The following is a 21,337-nucleotide window of genomic DNA, read 5'->3' as shown; positions in this document are numbered from 1 at the left end:
AGAATGATCCTAAAAACTTTCAATAATGCCTTTTTAAAATAACAGACTGTCATAGAACATTATTTTCTGTGAAGAGATGGAACATTTCAGGAGCAAAGAAGACTTGAGAAAGGCAAATTGGAGACAGGAGAAAGTTAAAATGAGATCAGTGATTTTCTACAAATATAACTGTGACTCCTTCAAGTGCTGGTTCCCTTGTCTGTTCCACACAAGGGAACAAGTAGGCTCTGTGCTTTTTAGCATACGGCGTCCCTTGGTCCATTTCTGTGTAGTTGCTCTCCTCATAGTCCAAGCTGAGAACGTAAGAGGCTTTGTGGATCGACACCTGTCCAGTTCCTCTCTTACTGCTGGTCAGAAAAATTTGAAGCAAAGGGGGAAAGAGTGGGGGTAATGGAATACAGATAGGGACCGCATATCTGAAAAAATCTCCAGGTACAGGTAAGTAACCTCTAACTCCTATGTTTTAGGAACCTAAAAATATGCATTAATATCTTTTGGTATGTTAATGAAAACTATTCAAAACAGCAGGTAATATCGGTCCAAGAGTTATTTCAAATCTTTGTCTCATTTAATGTGTTATCAGCAATACATCTTGACCTACAAATCTCCATGCTATGTCATTGCCTTTTATTCCTATTGACATTTCTCTTCGGGCACTCTAATCTTCCCATCAAACCATCACCATATGGCAAGTCCAATTGTGCTGTCTGTCTTTTCTTCCTGTCTGTATCTGCAGTGAATCTTTGCTGGTTACCATCAAAAAGAGCCTTAATTTTACTACCTCATGCATTGACACTAGCTGAATAACTTGATACACTGTATAAGCATCTTTTTTTTTTCCTGTTGCCACTAATATTCAATTAATAATTGTCTTTTCCTAGCATGTGCACTTCAGTACAAGTGGGGAGGTCTTTGTAGATTTTGCTGCCCAATACTATTTGTGTGAATTTGCCCTGAAATTTTGAAAAGTGCCTAAAGGTGTGTGTCTAAACGGCAGTAAAACAACAGGAGCTGGCCATGTCAGCTGATTCAGGCTCTCAGGGATCGGTTGCCAGCCTCTGAGGGAAAAGGTCCAAGAGTCTGGGCTCCAGCCTAAGACCAAATATCTACCCTGAAATGCTCTAGCCCAGGGGTGTCCAAACTTTTTTCAAAGAGGGCCAGATTTGATGAAGTGAACATGCGTGAGGGCCGACCATTTTGCCTGACATTCTTTGAACCATTAAAATTAAATGCAAATTAACTATTTTATGCAAAGTTTATTGCAAACAGCATACTTTTCATTTCGTCACATGGATGACAAATCTAAACAGGTGTTAAATCACTCTGCCTTTCATATCTGAAGGCCAGATGAAAAAAAATCCAGGAAGCTGAAATATATGTCAGGAACATTGCAAAGTACATTACATATTATTGGTAATAAAGGTTGTCTGTCAACTTTTAAGTTCAGAAAATATGAACAGGAACATAACACCAAGTATACATGTTGTGTCCAAATATATTTATAACTGATTTAGACCAACTGACATTAACTGAGATTTTACAATGTATTCATCTCAATACATATGGATTCGTTGGGGGCCATAAAAGATAGATATTGCCAAATTACCTGTGGGGCCGTATTAAACCGGAACACGGGCCGCAATTGGCCCGCGGGCCGGACTTTGGACATGCCTGCTCTAGCCCAAGCCCCGTGAGCCTGAGTCAGCTGACCTGGGTCAACCATCAGTGTTTATTACAATGTAGACATCTCAAGTGACTTAGTCTAAATCCCATTGAAAACTAGTGGCACTTGGTCCCCTAAATGGCTTTTGAAATTGGGACTTAGTCTCTTGAGGTTTCTTTTTTTAAAATTTACCCTTAATGCCCTTGAAAGTGTGGAAAGAATACCAATGGCTATAGTTGGTCATAATATTGTCTGTCTTTCTATTACACACCTCTGTCAAACACTTAAACGTGTGCTGCCAAATGACTGCTATTTCTGTTTTGTCCCCACTTTGTCAAAACTATAAATTAAGTAATTACTGTATCTATGTGATATTGTTATAACGTAGATAAATATTTCCTAGCTAGGGGATAAAATGGGACCAGCAAGCTCATTTTCGTGTATGATCTAAACCAGCATTTGAAATCAAGTTCCCAAAAGGGATATGCTTGTACAAATAACACCTCATGCCACCTAATCTCACATCATAGGCACTTACAAATTTAAGTGAGGAACACAGTGCATGTCACAGAGGACATATTTGTAAATGAACCTTAAGGAACAACAAAGTCTTAATTGCTTGCTCAAATCCTTTTGTTCCTTTAAGAAATATGTTAAGTATGGAACCTCTCAGATCTTCAGAATTTGGATAAGTCATTCTTTGAAAAAGGTGTTAAATACTTTCTTTACAGGAGGATTCCACATGAGTGGAGCTTCCATCTCATTTTATAGACCAAAAACATATATTGTGACTCACAATCTAATCTACACACTTGTTTGTGTTCTTGCTTTAGATACACTCCACTTGATTATGCACTGCTTGGCGAACACCATGAAGTGACTCAGTTTATGTTAGAACATGGTGCCTTGTCTATAGCTGCCATACAGGACATTGCTGCCTTCAAAATCCAAGCTGTCTACAAAGGATACAAGGTTAGAAAGGCTTTCCAAGACCGAAAAAATCTTCTAATGAAGCATGAACATTTGAGAAAAGATGCTGCTGCCAAGTAAGTCTGACACATGTAGAGAGCAAAATGAAGTTCCTAAAAATGAAGTTGTGGAAGACAATAATAGTTTACAGATGAATTGCTGTTTCTTAATCTCTTTAGAAATAGTCTTTTTTCCCTTCAAGGAAAATAGAGTGTTCCCCCAGATGTTGTATAGATAGGTACATTATGTAATACATATATAAATTCAGGGATTTTAAAACTATCAAATACTTCTGGAAGCTTTATCACTATTATGGTGATGGATAACTCTGATACCTTTATCTCTGTTTCTGAGGGGTTGGAAAATGAAGAGAGACTTGCCAGCCAATCAGTTTCTAAATATTTGCCCATGACAATCCTTCTCTCTATTAAGCTTAGCTTTTTTTCAGTACTTCTCAGTTTAATTTTTATTGAGCATGATAGAGCTATTGTTCAGACCTCTCTCAAGATCAGATTTTGGTCCAATAAAAGATATTATCTCATCTACCTTGTGATCTCTAAGGCTATGTCTATGCTGGCGGGTTGTTGCTCCAGAAGTATGCAAATGAGGCTAAGCGTGAAATATCGCCGAGCCTCATTTGCATATCTAATTAGCCACCATTTTTGCGGAAGACGCTCTTGCGCCAGAAGGAGCTGTCTACACTGCCCCGTCTTGCACAAGAAAAACCCTCTTGCGCAATGCTGTTATGCAGATTATTTTCAGAAATAACGGCATTGCGCAAGCGGGTTTTTCTTGCCCAAGAAGGGGCAGTGTAGATGCTCCTTCTGGTGCAAGAGCCTCTTCCACAAAAATGGCGGCTCATTAGATATGCAAATGAGGCTCGGCGATATTCCACGCTTAGCCTCATTTGCATATTTCTGGCGCAAGATCGTGCCAGTGTAGACATAGCCTAAAAGTGTTAACTAACAGCAGTACAATACACAAAGGACTAGAGGAGTGGAGGATAGAAACAAAGTGGAAAGTTAAGAGTGAGCACAAGTGTGTGTGTGTGTGTGTGTGTGTGTGTGTGTGTGTGTGTGTGTGTGTGTGTGTGTGTGTGTGTGAGAGTGAGTGACTGAGTGAGTGAGTGAGTGAGTGAACAGGCAAAAGTCTCAACAGAGGAGCAAGAAGTGAAATACAGGATGAAAACAAAAAGAAGCTATAAAATCTGGAACTCAAACAGATTTTTCACATGAATAAAAAGAGTTTACCATTACCGAACAGCAAATGGAACTTTTAAAATTACCTGTCTGTCAAGGGCAGGCATAAAATGACTTTTGCCCTTCCCTAATTTTTAAGCTTAGATTGTTAAAGCCACATTAAATACCAGTTTATAGCAGAAGTGCAAGGCTAAATGAAGTATTCTATTAGCCACATAACAAGGTAAATTAAAAAGAGAACAGAAGTCAACCAGATAAACAATGCCCATCTTCCCTCCAAACATCTGCAGTACAGGCAGTCCCCGAGTTACGCGGATCCGACTTATGTCGGATCCGCAGTTACGAACGGGGCTGTCTCCCTGGTCTCCAGCAGACCAGGGAGAGGAAGCAAAGCGGCGGAGCACACGGGCAGCGGACAGCTCCGGACGCCTGTGGTACAGCAGCTGGGGCGCTGCCGGTTGGTCCCATAGCGCCGCTCTGGCGCTGCGGGACCAACCCGGCAGCACCCCAGCTGCTCTATTGCAGGCATCCCCGATTCAGCTGCTGCTGAAACTGACCACCAGCGGCTGAATCAGGGACGCCTGGGGCAGAGCCAGACTATCATAAGGGGGGGCTCTGAGGGGTCTGGAGTGGCACCCCTCCGACCCCACTCCAGACCCCTCAGAGCCCCCCCTTTTGATAGTCCGGCATATCTGATAATCCGGCAGCCCCGGGTCCTAAAGGTGCCAGATTATCGGAAGTTTACTGTATTGTTAAGTGTTTGTAAATAAACATTGGGTAGGCATGAAATTAACTTTGTGTCTATTTTATGAAGTTTTGTAACCTGCTCTAAAATGTAAACAAGCAGAATTAAGGATTCCATAGGCAAGAAAGGTAAAAGTGGTAAGTGTCATATACTGTGGGGATTATACTATACAGATGATCCACACGTTGTTTTTTAAATTAGAAAAGTACTTTAAAACTGACATTGGATTAGAAAGCATGTAGACTAAATGATTTCTGTAATTTAAATAATTATACATATATAAAGATGAATATGAGTGACCTTCTACCTTAGGGTATGTCTACTCTAGCCCCCTAGTTTGAACTAGGGAGGCTAATGTAGGCATTCGAAGTTGCAAATCAAGCCCGGGATTTAAATATCCCGCGCTTGATTTGCATCTTCCCAGCCGGTCGCCATTTTTGAAATTTACAAGTCCGGACTAACTGCCCATGTCTACATGCGGCAGGGACCTGGTATTTTGAATTAAAAGCCTAAATCGAACTACCCGTTATTTCTCCTGCAAGGAGTAGTTCAGAAGTATTGTCAGCAGCAGATATGCAAAAGCAGCAATTTTCAAATTCAGGTGATTTGGATGCCTTATTTTCATTATTTGTAAAGGGAGTTGTACAACTGAACATGGCTCTGAAAATCTCAGCCAAAAAAGTTTTCTCAGAAGCTCTTTCAATATGTTTAACCCTAGTGGAATATTTGTAGAGAGGTTCCTTAGATCTGTACAGGAGCTTAAGAGAACAATTCTAAGAACAGCATCAGACATGCAGAGTGGGGTTATTGTCTCCTGAAACTTCCTCTATGTGTCTGGAAACCATTTCACTTTATTCTCTGTTGAATATGTCTGCTGCCAAAGTCAGAAGATTTCTTTGAAGAAGTCTAGGATGAACACACATTATAGATAATGCTTTATTATATATACATTAATTGTGTTGCACCGTACAGTTGGGTAACGTGGCCTTTTTTGGACTGATTTTGATCTCCACTGTTGTACTGATTATTAGTCATTTATGGCCAATTAGGTCGAGTAATAATAATGGTCAGATCATCTGAATTTCTAGGATGAAATCCTGGTCTTATCAAAACCAGTGATAAAATTCCTAATAACTTCCGGGGAACCAGAATTTCACTTGTGTCAGGATAAGAGGGGAGCCAGCTGTTGCAGGAGCAGGAATGGGCACAGATTGTAGGAGTCTGTCAGAACTTCTGAACATCTGTTAATCCTCCCAATAAGATAGCAACAGTGAGTCAGCTGGGGTATCTGCTTTCGTTAGGAGCCTGTATAACCTGCCTCTAGTTAATCCCTTGCTTATAGATTGGCTGGAACCTGGTTCATTGGCCTGGACCTGTTTTAGGATTTACAGGTAATTACCTCAGATGTCTTGCCAGTTCAGGCTCAGGAATGACTTGTCTCAGGGTATAGTTTGCAGCGTCCCTACATATGGAACTCCCCTGTATAGTAAGTGCAAGATCCATTCATAGAGCAGCTGAGTCTGATCAAAATATCTTGAATAGCTAATAATTTTCTTTTTAACATGCAATGCTGTGCTTCTGTCTATATAATTTGGATCTCATTTGGCCAAAACAATTTATTTTCCGACTTCCGATGGCACTGGGGTTTTGAAAAGTGTTACCTGTATCTACAAAATTTCATAATGCATCATTCTTTCATTGTGATCTTTGGATGTATCTGTTACTCTCTTATGTGTGTTTTAATTTACATTTTTATAACATTTATGATACTGTTTCTGATCGGTTGAAAATAAAAGAAACAAAGTATATCAAGTAGGGGAAAATATTCACTTAAATGAAATTGAAATACAATTTGAGCATATATGCATATCAAGTTATCACATATAAGAAATTGTATCTAATTGCAATTTTATGATCTGTCATAAACTGGAGGGGACATTATGTTATCACCATTCTGTGAATCCCATCTGTGCATTCTACAGTTAAGCTTGGCAATGTTTTACTCCTAGTTACATACAGCCAGCTAATATCCCTCTTGATCTGATAAACTTTCTCTCCAGATAAATGTAGACAGCATATGGGAATCCTGAATGCTGGTGAACTGTTTCATAGGTTAAAACAAAATAGATTTCAACTAACGTATTTAAAACTCTCTTCTCAAATTTTAAATTTTTTTAGTTTCATATTAATCATTGTACAAGTTGTAATGTTCTTGTGTAGTTTGTTTTTAAAATGTTGGGTACTTAATCTAAAAATGGATAAGGATAGACAAGGATGGTTGAGTTAAAATGGACAGGAAGTGTTTTGTTCAAGAGTATGCAAGTATTTTGTTCAAGAGTGTATGTGGCAAAGTTCAACAATCCTGCCATGCTGCATATAAGATCATTTGCTCTGATGACACACATTAATTTCTAGAGTCCTAACTGGATATCCTGTTCAGTAAATACCTGCTATTTGGGGGCTTTTGTTTAGTCTTGTGATTTCATACATTCATGTATGATAGTCGATTGAGAACTAGTGAACTTATTAGGGTCAGCTCCAGAGTCCTATTTGCAGAATTGATTGCTGTCTGCAGAGACCAGATGGGGCTGGCTCCTGGCAACTAAGCAACCCCAATTTTTTTCTAAAGTCTTTTAACATGTGTTCTACAATCTACGCTTTTATTTTAAAAAGTCTTTTTATTTTTAAAAAATCTTAAGGTTACAAAGAAATTATTGCAACCTATGAACCAATTTAGTCAGTGATATCTGCTCGAGACCTCAAACACCCAGATGCAGATAACAAAAACTGAAGAAGGAAGACGTGTTACGAGGAAATGAAATTATGACTCTATAATTCCAGAATAAAAAACTTGTTCTTGAAAAGGAGAAGAATCTGATAAAAGTTCACAGTTGTGGAATACGAATTAATTAATAAAATGAGATACCTGCAATGTCAAGTTATGAGAGGGAAGTACAGAAATTTTAAATCAAAATGATTATTCAGGCTGTATTATGCAGCCAAAAGTGTCAGGAATCCCAAAGAAGAAATAATCTGTCAATAGGGTTTTTTTCACTGATCCAGCAACCATATCCCAAGCCATTTACACAATCTGCTGTATTGTTATTAGCCAAGGGAAGCAGCATAGATATCCCATGTTAAAACTCCATTTACAGAGGAAATACCACCTCAAATGTGGAAAGACCCTAAAACAGAAGAGGCTCCATAACTAAGAAACTCCAGGCTATATTGAGAGGCTGAACAAGATGAAAAACAATATTAATTCTGACACTTGCATTATTTTAATTATTTTTTTCAACTACTGAGGCTTAAAACTGGGATGATGACAACAATCAGATCAGTTTGTCTCATGTTGTTCTTCAAGTAGTGTCCCTAGTGTCAAGTAGCTCCATATGGACCAGTGTCTGCCTCCTTGCACTGTTGATCGGAGAAATTTGATAGCAATGTCCATTTGGCCTGCGCATTGGTTTGCCCTTCCTCATGCTCTGCCTCAAGGCTACCAATGCTGTGTGTCCCTCTGTGCGCTCCACAACCCACACTCCTACCTTCTACTTTGAAGTTCTCATAATAAATTCTGAGGTAGGAAAGGAACTGAGTGTTTGCCTGCACAGCATTGGTTAGCCATGTGGCTCGGGATTACAGGGCTTGTATTTCATTGTATGTGTTTGTGCTGACACTGGAACTCATGCACTGGGACCCTTCCACTGCATGGGGTTCTAGAACCTGGGCACCAGCCCAAGGCTGAATGTCAACCCTGCAACAAAACAGCCCTTACCTGAGCCCAAGTCAGCTGGCATAGGCCAACCAGGTTTTTTTTTATTGCATTGCAGACAGTAACTACCATTGTGGTCTCTAAGGGAGGTCTGTGTTGCAGCTGAGAGTGAGCCTCCCAGCCCAGGTAGACAGACTTGAGCTAGCACACTGAAAGTAGCAATGATTTTGCAGTTCCAGTGGAGAGTTGGGTTAGTCCCACAAATAGGGATGTTAAATATTGGTTAATTGAATAGTCAATTAACTTTATGAATTCTTATTGGTTACTTGACTATAGCCCTGTTGGTAGGGCCAGCAACCAGTCCCCTTCAGCCCCACTCCTGAGGAGCCCCCTGTCACTACATGCTGCTGCCTCTGTATCAGAAGCAGCAGCTCAGGGTGCCAGGCAGGAGCTGGTCCATAAGAGGAGCCAGTTTACAAAACAGCTCCCCTTGTGGACCAGCTGCCTGTCTCCCTGCACTGCTGCCTCTGATACAGAGGCAGCAGCACAGGATGGCAGCAGCCCCTGTCTGGGGCAGGGAGCTGAGAGGCTGAGCTCCCAGACCGGGCATGAGCCAGAACTGAGCCAGGCTGCCTGACCACCTGGCTCCTAATACATTTTAATTGCAGAGCTGCAGCACAGATGGGTCATGGACCTGGTGTGGTCCCGGATCTGGGCTGCTGGCCAGCCTGCTAAAAAATGTACTGGCAAGGAGGAGGGGAGGAGAAAATGCATGTAGTCTGTAGCATTAACCTACAAACTTTTGCTAATCAACTACATCCCTACTCACAAAGTCAGACTCAGGGAATCCGTTGGGCTTGAGACCTCAAGCTGCCAACCAAGACAAAACATCCACTCTGCTGTTTTTAGCACACTATCTTGAGCCCTGCTAGCATAAGTCTATGATCTCATCTAGGAGGCTCATTCTCAGTTGCACTGTAGACATCCCCTAGATATCGTCAGTAAGACACTGAGTATTTGCTCACCAGACGCGGGCAGTTATTCCGGGCTAGTCAGTTTCCAAAATGGCGACCATCCAGGAACATATTAATGAAGTGCAGGATATTTAAATCCCGCGCTTCATTTGCAATTTTGGTCGCCCACATTAGCCTCCCTAGTTCGAACTAGGGGGCTAGTGTAGACGTACCCAGAGAGGAATGAACTACCCATTCATCTCAGCAGGTTGTTAATAATGAACCCTAACAAGGACAGCTTAAATGGAAACATTATTAACTGTTTCACTTCTGATACATTAATTAGCATAAATCCAGGCTAATTTCCTTCTCTGTTGTTGGATGTAGTGGCAGATGTCAGGGCAGGGCTCAGTGAGGTGACTGGTTACGGTCAAGGTGTAAGGAATGAGGAATTCACCTCCTGCTATCTCCAAAATTTAAAATCGCCCCCTCTGCTTCCTGGAAAGGGGAGAGGAAAAAAGAGAAGTGTCTTTTCCCAAAAACCAACGCTTGAATTTATTCTTGTTTGTCAAGACCCTCAAACTACTTTCTTTGCCTTGGTGGGTGCCAAAAGACCCAACTGTCTCCCATTCAGCAGTCAAAACATCCAGCTTCTGCTCAACAACTACAACAATGTAATTATGGATTTTCAGTACAAAATTCTACAGCACATTCCAAATTAGGGGGTTGGCACAGTGTAAAATAAATTGAATTTAATCTCAAAATAAATAAAATAAACTGCAAGGTATACACTCCTGATTGGACTGAAGGAAAGTGACATTCAGCTGTGCAGTGCCTCAAAATTCAGAGGTTCCCTCCTCCTCATTCAGGCATCTGATGCATAATTGTCTAACTTGAAACACAGAAGTCCTTTTACATGTTTACTAGAAGATTTACCTGGCATCGCTTAGATCCTTAATTAGTTTTTTTTTAATTAAATGAAAATGCATGTGCTTCATTTAAATTATTGCTCTTTGATGGGTCTGGGGATAAGGGTTTCTGTATGCAGGCTGCCCCAGGGAGAGAGGACTAGCTCGGCCCTCTCTCCCCACAGCAGTGTGGGGCCAGATGAGAAGTACCTCTCGATGGCTGCGGCATCTCCAGTGGGCACAGCCAGGGGAGGAGTGCTTGTCCTTTGGCTGAGGTCCAGGTTTGTCTTAGGGATATAAGCAAGTAGTCGACTAACCGATAAGCCAGTTACTCTAGTTGACTACTTGCTTCCTCCTCTGGCTGCCTCTGTATCAGAGGCAGCAGTGGCGGGGGCAGGAGAGCCTGACATGAAACAGCCTCTGCCCACAAGGGGTCCCAGCTCCTTGCTGCCACAAAGCAGCCCGTGTTGGTGGTGGCCCGGAATGACTGCAGATAGAGGCTGCTCTGGTAGCAGTCCCTGTCCTCTGAGACTCCTGTGGTCAGAGGCTGCTACTGCGAAGCAGCACCTGTCCCCGGTGGCCTGCTGGAACCTACCCCTGCTGCAGCTCTGCAGCTTAAATGTACTAAGAGCCGGGTGGGCAGGCAGCCCTGCATTTAAAATGCAGAGCTGCTGCAGGCGTAGGTCCCAGAATCAGCGTGAGCTGGGACTGAGCTGGGCTGCCTTCCCTTATCAGCTGTTGAAGTAGTCGAATGAATTTGGGGATGGGTGGAGCTTCAGACCCTCCACCCCCTTCCCTCCCTAAAAGGCACATGGATGGTGGGAGCATCAGGCAGTCCTAAGGGGGTGTGCCTCCATACAGCCTCTTCCATCAGCCTGGTAATTCTCTTTTCTGGTATTCTCTTTTCGTACGGTTTTATGAGAAGCAATCCCATTCCAGGTACATCCCATTTTCCTGGCACAACCAAACTCTTACATTGTTTTACAGTACAATAAGAGGAAGCTGTATACCACGTTTGGTGTTCTTAGTTCTTACTGTTTGGGTGAACAGCCAGTTACACAGACAGACAAATGCTCTCAGATGTGTAGTAGACTAGCTCACCAGTTAGGCTTGTAAAACTGGCAAAAAGCAGTCATCATTAGCATAGTGTTTCAGTTCTCTGTTCTGCTAGTCAACAGATAGACTTGAATTCAGAGTGACAAGGTCCAGGCTACTCTTAGGTTGATTGTATATTGCCTGGGTCATTTCTTTTATGGACAGAATTGTGGATTCAGGTAGTAGACTGTTTGCTTCTCTGGGAGAAAAGAAAATGACTGTTCTGTGAATAGCAAGGTCTAATTTATCAGATCAAATGGCAGAGTAACGGCAGTGAGATCTATACTGTACATGAGACAGACACCCACACGCTGTCTGTCTGTGCAATGCCAATATTATTATTTGAAACAAGCCACTGTTATCAATGCCGGAGGGAATGCTGAAGTACCTCAACCTGCCAGGAGTGCAGTTTGTAGATCAATTAGCAGCTTTTCAGGCACCTGGGTTCAATCAGCTGCTTCTGCAGAGCATACATGCTAAGATAGCAATGACAGATAAAGCTAAGGCTTCTCCCTGACAGATCACACTGAAATGACACATACTGGCATTGATATGAATCACAGGAACTGATGATGACATGCTGCATAACTAACCTGTCATATGCTGTGCTGTGAGCTAATGTGTCAACAGTCCACAAACCATGTTACAGCATTGGAAGCAAATTAAAATATCAGAGAGGCTACATTATCTGACATTTACCACCTGTCCATTTTTATAGGAAGAATTGTCACTTTATTTTATAACCACGGCTTAGTTTTCTGTTTATTTGCTTATGGGATTTATTCCACTTCTGAGGAAAAGCCTGCAGAGTTTAAAAGTATTGCACTTCCACTTGTATTTATTTTTAATCTTGGCTAAAATCAACTTTCCATCTATCCAATATTTATTTTCAAAGACTCATTTTCTCCATTTTTAAAATCAAATATTTTATTGGTAAAATAAGTGTACACAACTTTTGCATTCACATCTTTGGTTTTAAATATTTTACATTTGTGTAACATACATTAATTTTTTTTTGCAAAAGAAGGCTACATGATTTGATCTACAAACATGATTAATTTGAAGCACTGCTTCAGGATTAATTCAAAACAGCTCCTAAGATCATACTCCTTGTCTGTTGCTCTGTATCAGAGGCAGCAAATAGAGAGGGGAGCTGGAGCTGGTGCCTGGGAGGAGCTGGCTTTAAGCAGACTCTCCATGAGCACAGGATCTGCCTGCCTCCCCACCGGTGCACCTGATAGAGAGGCCACAGCACAGAGCATGAGGGGGGCAGATGAGAGCCAAAACACATGGGGAGCCAGCTTTCAAGCAGGATTCCCACGCTTGCCAGTTCTGCAGACCCACTTCCCTCCCCCCCCCCCCCCGCTTGTTCCTACAGAGGCAGTAAAGGGGGCAATACAGGAGCCATTGGTGTGGGGAGCCAGCTTAAAAGCTGGTTCTTGCCAACACCAACACTGTGGTACTGCCTGCCTCCACCCCAGGCTGCTGCCTCCATTAGAAGTAGCAGCCGGGGGTGACAGGGGAGGTTGCTGTAAAGCAGCTTCTATTCGCGGTGGCCTGGGCTTGCCGCAGGCAGAGGCTGGTCTGCGGCAGCAGCTCCTGTCCATGGGGGTTCTGAGCTTCCCCGTGGAGAGAGGCTGCTGCTGTGGACCAGCCTCTGTGGGGAACTTGGACCCCACACACTCAGGAGTTGCTGCCACCTTGCCCTGCTGCCTCTGATACAGAGGCAGCAGCGCAGGGTGGTAGGGGGCTCCCCAGGAGCATGCTGGGAGTGCACTGACTGCCAGCTCCACCCCAGGGACCTATTGAATAGTCATGTAACTGCTAAGATTTCATGCGGTTACATGACTATTCAATTACACTCTGGCTCATATCCCTAGCAAGAATCATGTCTGATGTGTTTGCACAGTTCCTAGCACAATGGAGTCTTATCCTGGCTGGGACCTCTAAACACCACAGGAGAATAAATACTACTTTTGATAACAGCGTTTGTGGAATGAAGAAATAAAGTCTGGGAAATTGTTTCAGTGGGAAAGAAAAAGCAGATGCCTTTATCAGGATTAAGTAGTTTTTATAATATGTAGTTACCAAACAAAATAAATGAACAAAATAACAAAATAAGTACACACTTGTTACGTTGTGTCAAGAGAGGTTTCAGCACCACATGCATCTATTACTTTAGCAGGCAGTGCTGAAAATAAAAGCATGAAGAATCTAGAATATTAAGCTCATGTTGTGATTTAAGTTAAGTTCCCACTGACAATTGAATCATTTTAAGAAACATGATGTAGTATTTGGTCTTTTTAACACTTTATAATATTGACTTTGCATAACATAAGAATGGCCATACAGGGTCAGATTAATGGTCCATTTAGTCCATTATCCTGTCTTCTGATACTGGCCAATGCCAAGTGCCCCAGAGGGAATGAACAGAATAGGTAACCATCAGATGATCCATTCCCTGACATCCATTCCTAGCTTCTGGCAAACAGAGGCTACGGACACCATCCATCCCCATCATGGTTTATTAGTTATTGAAAGACTTATCTTCCATTAACTAATCTAGGTCTTTGTTGAACCCAGTTATGATCTTCGCCTTTACAGTATCCTATGGCAATGAGTTCCACAGGTTGATTGTGTGTTGTGTGCAAAAATACATCATTTTTTTTAAGCCTGTTGCTTGTTAATTTCATTTGGTGACCCTTAGCTCTTGTGTCATGAAAAAAAGTAAATAACATTTCCTTATTTTTTTCTCCATACCAGTCATGATTTTATAGATCTTTATTATATCCTTCCTTTAATCCTTTCTTTTCTAACCTGAAAAGTCCTGGTCTTATTAATTTCTCCTCATATGGCAGCTGTTCCATTCCCCTAATCATTGTTGCTGCCCTTTTCTGAACCTTTTACAATTCCAGTATATCTTTTTTGAGATAGAGTGACCAGATCTTTATGTAAGTATCCAAGATGTGAGCATACCATGGATTTATGTAGAGACAATAAGATATTTTCTGTCTTATTCTGTGTCCCTTTCTTAATGATTCCCAGCTTTGTTAGCATTTTTGGCTACTCTGCACGTTGGGTGTTTGAGAGAACTATCCACTCTGACTCTTAAGACAGGTGTGTGGGCAATAATTTTTGATGGGAGACACTCTTAAGAATTTGGAAAGTAGCCAAGAGCCTCACTTGTCCATATTAATGGAGAAGGTGCGGGGTCTGGTATTGCGGTTGAGTGAAGAGGGAAGCTTGCAGTAACGAATTGGGGTGCAGGAGAAGGTGTGGGGTCTGGGAGGGAGTTTGGGTGAAAGAGGCAATTTTGACCTGAGTTAGGGGACTAGGGTGCAGGGGTTTGAGTTGTGACCTTCAGCAAGAGGGGTTTTTGACTTGGAGCAGGGGACTGGGGTGCAGGGGTTTGGGTTGTGACCAGGGGCAGGGGATTGGGCTACAGGAGCTGTGAGGGGATATGCAGACGGGGGGGGGGGGGGAGGAGGCAGAAGGTTTGGGTTATGTGGGGTAAGGGAGCAGAGGTTTGGGGTGCCAGAGGCAGTATCTGGCTGGGAGACTTAGCTACTTGACTCCAGCTAGCAGCCTTCTCAAGCAGACTCCCTTCCTTCCCCATCCCTGCACTGGCTGCAGGGGCCATGTGGTTTTTGAACAGCTAAGAGCCGGAGGGTGCTTTGCAGGCTGCCTGTTGACAACAGGCAGCTCCCATTGGCTGGGGACTGGCCAGTGGGATTGTGCTGGGGCCGGAGCAGTACCTGAAGCTTTCCCCCTCTTATCTGGGCTCACAGCTGTTCAAACAGAGCCCCGCAAGTCTGCAATGGCCCCTTTTCTCAGCAGCATGCGGGGATAGCGGGGCAAGCAGGGAGTCTGCTCAAGGCTCCCTGCTGCATCCGTGGGCCAGATCTGGTGGCTTCGCGGGCCAGATCCCGCCTGTGGGGAGGGTATTTTGCCCAGGCCTGCTCTAAGAACTCTCTATTGAGTGGTAACAGATAAGAGCCCATCATTATGTTTTCAAATGTGCATTACTTTGCATTAATCAACATTGAGTTTCATCTCACATTTTGTTGCTCAGTCACCCAGTTTTCTTATATTCTGATCATCTTACAATTTTAATTGCAGGAAACGTGAAGAAGAAAATAAGAGGAAAGAAGCAGAACTTCTGAAGGGAATGCAGAACTTAGTACTCAATAGGGTGCAAATACAGCCACATCCTACAGATAGAGAGAAGAGTAACAGAACTCCTAGCATTCCACAGCTGTCCAGCAAACAAATTGATGTGCATAGTAATAACAGGCTTTTCCGCAGTAACATTTCTCAGAATCAAACAGGGAAAAACAACAGAAGATCATCAGCAACTTCTGAAAACAAAATGACACCTAAGGAAAAATGTTCATCTGCAGAACTACCAGGTGAAGATAACAAGAACAAAAAGGGTTTGTAATCAATGAATTAGCCAGACTAACTATGTGGTGGATGTCCAATGAGACTCTAGAGATGGGTTCTCTCTGAGCATTTCCATCATGAGAGCAAACACATCGTGCTCCCTCTTCGTTTGTTTTTATCATTTAAACCAAGACATACAGGATACTAATATATTCATTTGGCTATTATTCATATTTTAGTATGCAAGTTCTGTCAGTTAATATGGTCATAATTAGAAACATTTATTATGTGTTTAAGACTTTCTATTTAAAATGTTTCTAGACAGGTGATTAGTAGTGGAGCTTCTTAGTTTATCTGGGGTTCTGTTTCAAATAAAGGGAGCTGACTGCTAAGTTATCACTTAAACACCTGTCTTTATTTCTGTCCTTTTGACCAGTTATTTCCTATCCTATATAAGTGGGTATAAATTGTTTTGTGTAAATAGCTGTGTTGCCCTCCTAAGCAATTAGTATTAAGTGCAGTGTTGCTTTATGTTAAGAAAAAAAACTCATTCGACATACATTTGGGTTTTCTGGTGAACTTCAATGGGAAAATTGCTAATGTTATTTTTGTATATAGACAGTCTGTGCAAGATGAAGGTCCTCAGCACGTAGCAGGACTGCGGAGGCTGCTGCCAGTGTGGCAGAGCATGCCTAGAGTGCCATATCCAGGCATTTTTCCCATTGTATTTGAGGGAACTTGCACCTTGAAGACAGCAGGAGGAAGCAGAATTGGTGCTTCCCTGCGAACAAGCACTGTGATTACTCCCCTCATCCCAAGTTGTGCAAGATGTTCTGGAGGACACCACGTTCCTTCTTGCTCCTTCCACACCCACATTCCTTTCCTCTATCCCCAAAGTATCTGTGAAAATGTCTTTCTAGGGAAACTGCAAGATTTATTTCTCTTATAATCTTCTATCATATTAAGAAAAGATTTACAAGGAGGAGGGCTAAAAGTACACGTACATTAGAATTGTTTGAGCTGAATTTCTAGTACATGCTTAGCCATCCAAAAAACAAATAACAGAATATTATCCAAACACAATTAATAACTGAGCCACTAGTGAGAAAAACTAGTAACTTCTTGATTTATAAGACTAGTGTATGGTCTTCACCTTAGCTATATTGCGAAAGAATTGTACAGCTGTAATTGAGGCCATTGTAACCTGCCATCCAGCAACCTCGGACTCCAAGAACTCTTGCTGGTGTCTCAGATGTAAAATTATCCCCACCTCCTGTCTGTTCTTCAGACATCTGAACATCTATTATTATGTAGCAAAGAAAAAGGAAGTTAAAGATCTGTTTCTTCAGAGTCATCACCCAAAGTTCTTTACCTTGGGAGCAGGAAAACAGCCTACCAGACAGCATAGCAAAATCAAACAAAAACTTTCTCTCTTGGTCAAACATTTTAATGATTGGGCTAAGTATTGGGTAACGATAAAAAATAGTAGTGTAAATCACAGCATATACTGTACAGTAAATGCCTTCTCTCGTAAACCCCTCATTAAAATGCTAAAATTGCAAAGGCAACTAAAAAGTCAAGACTTGTCAGAGATAAGTTTTTCCATTGTAGAATAAATATTTATGGCAGCTATAGAAGGGAAATATGGGAGGGCAAAGCTAAGGCATGGAAAAGGGACAACAAGCTTGAAAGAAGCAAAAAAAAAAAAAGAGGAGGAGGAAAGGGAACCCAAAAAAAAGTATAAAAAATTCAAAGGAGGAATGAATTCTATTTTCTTTCAACCTCTCACAAGTCCATTTTCCTGATTTTTCACCAAATCATGTTTCAGGATTTGCTCACAGTGACATGCTCCTGCTGGTTGACTTTTTATAAAATGCAAGTATCACAAAATGGAGGGTTCTATCTTTCATGTCCATAATTTAGTTATAAACTATTATTTAAGCTCTCAAACAGTTAACTTCCAGTTAACCTACTAACCCCCACCACCACCACCACCACACATGCACACACAGAGTTTAATAAGCTTCTAAAATGACAGGAATCTGTTGATAAGAGGTTTGTTGTAGCTAGTGTTGGTCCCAGGATTTTAGAGAGACAAGGTGGGAGAGGTAACATCTTTCATTGGACCATCCTCTCTTGTTGAGCGAAATGAGCTTTCAATTTTACACAGAGCTCTTCTTCACGTCTGAGAAACTTAGAGAGTCACAGCTAAATACAATGTGAAACAGATGTTTGACAGAAATAGTTAACACACATTTCAAGATTATGTGGCCTGTTAACACTATTGCAATCATAGATAGGGAAGGGAAGGGGGAAAAAATCAGCGGAGGGGTGAGGGTGGTTAGTGGGTTATAGCTTGTTGAAATAAACAGTAAATCCAGTGTCTCTCTTCCATGATTCCTATGTGCACAATTTTTAGCATCTAGCAGTGTTATGAATTTAAGCTCCCAGGCTCACCTTTTGAAAGTGTTGTGCAGGTTTACTTTGAGGATGAGAACTGGCAGGTGAACAGGGGCTGATAACAGCGAGTTTTGAGAGGGAGTTCTCCAAGAGAGAAGGTGCTAATACAGGACCCTTGAGGGAAGTGACTATCTGTAGTGTGTGTTTGTGTTTGGGGGTTTCTTGCTGTGTGCTGAGCTTGTGTTTGTTTAACTGGGATTTGGTTGTGGGATTTTTTTCTCCTCTTCCCCTTCTCTCCCCCCCCCCCCCCCCCCCAAGGTGTGCGTGCTGTGGCTGGCAGGTGGAAGCTGTGAGCTTCACATCAAGGTTTGAAATCTAGACGTCTCTGCTCATTGGTTGAGCCTTAATCAGGGGAGGGGCTATCAGGCAGTCCAGGGCTTTCTATAGCAGTGAGTCAGCGACCAGGGAGCTTGCAAACAGAGGCTGATAACAGGGAGTTTTGAGAGGGAGTTGGGAATGGGGCACAATACACTCGCCATTCTTTAAAACCTTTTCATTAAACTATTATCAAAACTTCCTGAGCTCTGGTGGGCCTTCAGGGCTTGATTGCATCAGAGGCAAGGCTTGGAGCCGGGCCTACCCTCAGCCTTCTAAAAAAGGCAGCCAAAGTGAACGCAGAGAGCAGCGAACAGGGCAGCAGCCAACACAGGAGTTTGCCTGGGAATTCACCCTGGGAGACCCCGATAGTGTTTGGTGCTCTTTTCCTTGAAGAATTTTTTTTTCTCTCTCCTGCCCTTCAAGGAGACATTTAATAAGATCTTAGGAATCTCTTGGAAGGAAGGCAGGTATGTATGGTGATAGGTCTGCTGTTGCTACCTGCACAGCATGTGCCATGTTTGTCTTCCTCCCAGAAGAAAGAAGGGATTTTATCGGCACTAAGTGCACGCTGGTCACCATTTTGGAAGAAAAAATTAGAGAAATCGAGGCCCAAGTATCGACCCTACGATCCAACAGAGAGGATGAAGACTTCCTCGATAGAAGGCAGTGCTTAATCTTGCAGGCACAGCAGGCTGAACAGCCAGTGAGGTCAGTACAGGACAAGGAAGAGAACTGGCAGCATGTAACCTCTAGAAGAAGAAGAAGGCCAACACAGGTATCCCCCATTCCTGTAGAGGTAAGTATCCATTTTCAGGCTCTCTCCACAGGCACTGTCCTCAGGGAAGAAATCAGAAGGGAACAGCATCTACCGGAAGGCATGGAATGCGTAGTCCTAGGGATGGGGGTTACACGACCACCACCCCCAAAAGAAGAAGATGGGTGGTGGTGGTTGGTGACTCCTCCTAAGAGGGACTGAGTCATCCATCTGCTGTCCAGACCTGGAATCTTGAGACGTGTGCTGCTTACCAGAAGCTCACATTCAGGATGTGACCGAGAGTCTTTCGAAAGTGATCAAACCTTCAGATCGCTATCCCTTTCTGCTTCTCCATGTAGGAACTAACGATATGGCCAAGAATGACTTTGAGCAGGTCACTGCAGTTTATGTAACGCTAGGAAGAAGGATCAAGGAATTTGAAGCACAAGTGGTGTTCTCATCCATCCTTCCAGTTGAAGGAAAAGGTCCGGGTAGGGATCGTTGAATTGAGGAAGTAAATGCATTGTTGCGCAGGTGGTGTCGGAGAGAGGGCTTTGGTTTCTTCAACCATGGGACTCTGTTCCAGGCACAAGAATTGTTAGGAAGAGCTAGGATCCACCTAACCAAGAGAGGAAAGAGCATCTTCGCGGGAAGGCTTGCAAACTAATTAAGGAAGGCTTTAAACTAGGTTCATTGGGGGATGGTTACCAAAGCCCTGAGGTAAGTGAGGAAGTCGGATACCGGGAAGAATCACAAGGAGGAACAAGCAACAGAGGAGGACCCCTGACTCGAATGGAGAAAGTAGGGCAATCAACTGGTTATCTAAGGTGTTTGTACACAAATGCAAGAAGCCTGGGAAACAAACAGGAAGAATTAGAAGCCCTGGCCCAGTCAAAGAACTATGATTTGATTGGAATAACAGAGACTTGGTGGGATGAATCGCATGACTGGAGCACTGTCATGGAAGGGTATAAACTGTTCAGGAAGAACAGATGGGGGAGAAAAGGAGGAGGAGTGGCATTGTATGTAAGAGAGCAGTATGATTTCTCAGAGCTCCACTATATAGAGGGAGAAAAGCCTTTTGAGAATCTATAGGTTAAGTTTAGAGGTGGAAGCAACAGGGGTGATGTTGTGGTTGGTGTCTGCTATAGACCACCGGATCAGGTGGATGAGGTAGACGAGGTTTTCTTCAGATGACGGAGACAAGCTTCCAGATCACAGGCCCTGGTTCTCATGGGGGACTTTAATCACCCTGACATCTGTTGGGAGACCAATATAGCAGTACACAGACAATCCAGGAAGTTTTTGGAGAATGTTGGGGATAACTTCTTGGTACAAGTGCTGAAGGAACCAACCAGGGGCCATTTGCAGCTTGACCTGCTGCTCACAAACAGGGAGGAACTAATAGGGGAAGTAGAGGTGGGTGACAACCTGGGAAGCAGTGATCATGAGATGGTAGATTTCAGGATCCTGACCAAAGGAAGAAAGAAGAGTAGCAAAATACATACCCTGGACTTCAGAAGAGCAGACTTTGACTCCCTCAGAGAACTGATGGGCAGGATTCCCTGGGATGCTTACATGAAGGTTAAAGGAGTCCAGGAGAGCTGGCATTATTTTAAAGAAGCCTTATTGAAGGCACAGAAAGAAACCATCCTGATGTGCAGCAAGAAAAGCAAATATGATAGGTGATGAGATTGGCTTACTGGGGAAATTCTTGGCGAGCTTAAACACAAAAAGGAAGCTTACAAGAAGTGGAAACTTGGACAGATGACAAGGGAGGAGTATAAATATATTGCTTGAGAATGTAGGGGAGTTATCAGGAAGGCGAAAGCTCAATTGGAATCGCAGCTATCAAGGGATGTGAAGGGTAACAAGAAAGGTTTCTACAGGCACGTTAGCAATAAGAGGGTGATCAGAGAGGGTGTGGGACCCTTACTGGATGAGAGAGGTAACTTAGGGTATGTCTACACTACCCCACTAGTTCGAACTAGTGGGGTAATGTAGGCATACCGCACTTGCAAATGAAGCCCGGGATTTGAATTTCCCGGACTTCATTTGAATAAGCCGGGCGCCGCCATTTTTAAATCCCGGCTAGTTCGAATCCCGTGCCGCGCAGCTACACGCGGCACGGAGTAGCTAGTTTGGATTAGGCTTCCTAATCCGAACTAGCTGTACTCC

The 21,337-nt window shown here is 42.8% G+C and overlaps 1 protein-coding gene across 6 annotated transcripts in view; it reads left to right on the top strand.

The window, feature by feature from the left end:
* Positions 1-21,337, top strand: part of INVS (inversin) — a 145,403-nt gene that overhangs the window by 97,671 nt on the left and 26,395 nt on the right. For 5 of the 6 annotated variants that reach the window (XM_075921591.2, XM_075921590.2, XM_075921589.2 and 2 more), the window contains 2 exons: positions 2,497-2,709; positions 15,364-15,677. In XM_075921591.2, coding sequence (XP_075777706.2) covers positions 2,497-2,709; positions 15,364-15,677 — 527 coding nt within the window. The remainder of the gene's footprint in view (positions 1-2,496; positions 2,710-15,363; positions 15,678-21,337) is intronic. The other variant, XM_075921587.2, reaches the window with a different exon arrangement.

The sequence above is a fragment of the Pelodiscus sinensis genome, chromosome 2 (assembly GCF_052426305.1).
Source record: "Pelodiscus sinensis isolate ZL-2025 chromosome 2, ASM5242630v1, whole genome shotgun sequence".
Lineage (NCBI taxonomy): Eukaryota > Metazoa > Chordata > Testudines > Trionychidae > Pelodiscus > Pelodiscus sinensis.
The sequence above is the reverse complement of the archived record's forward strand: the minus strand, read 5'-3'. Positions and strand labels throughout refer to the sequence as shown.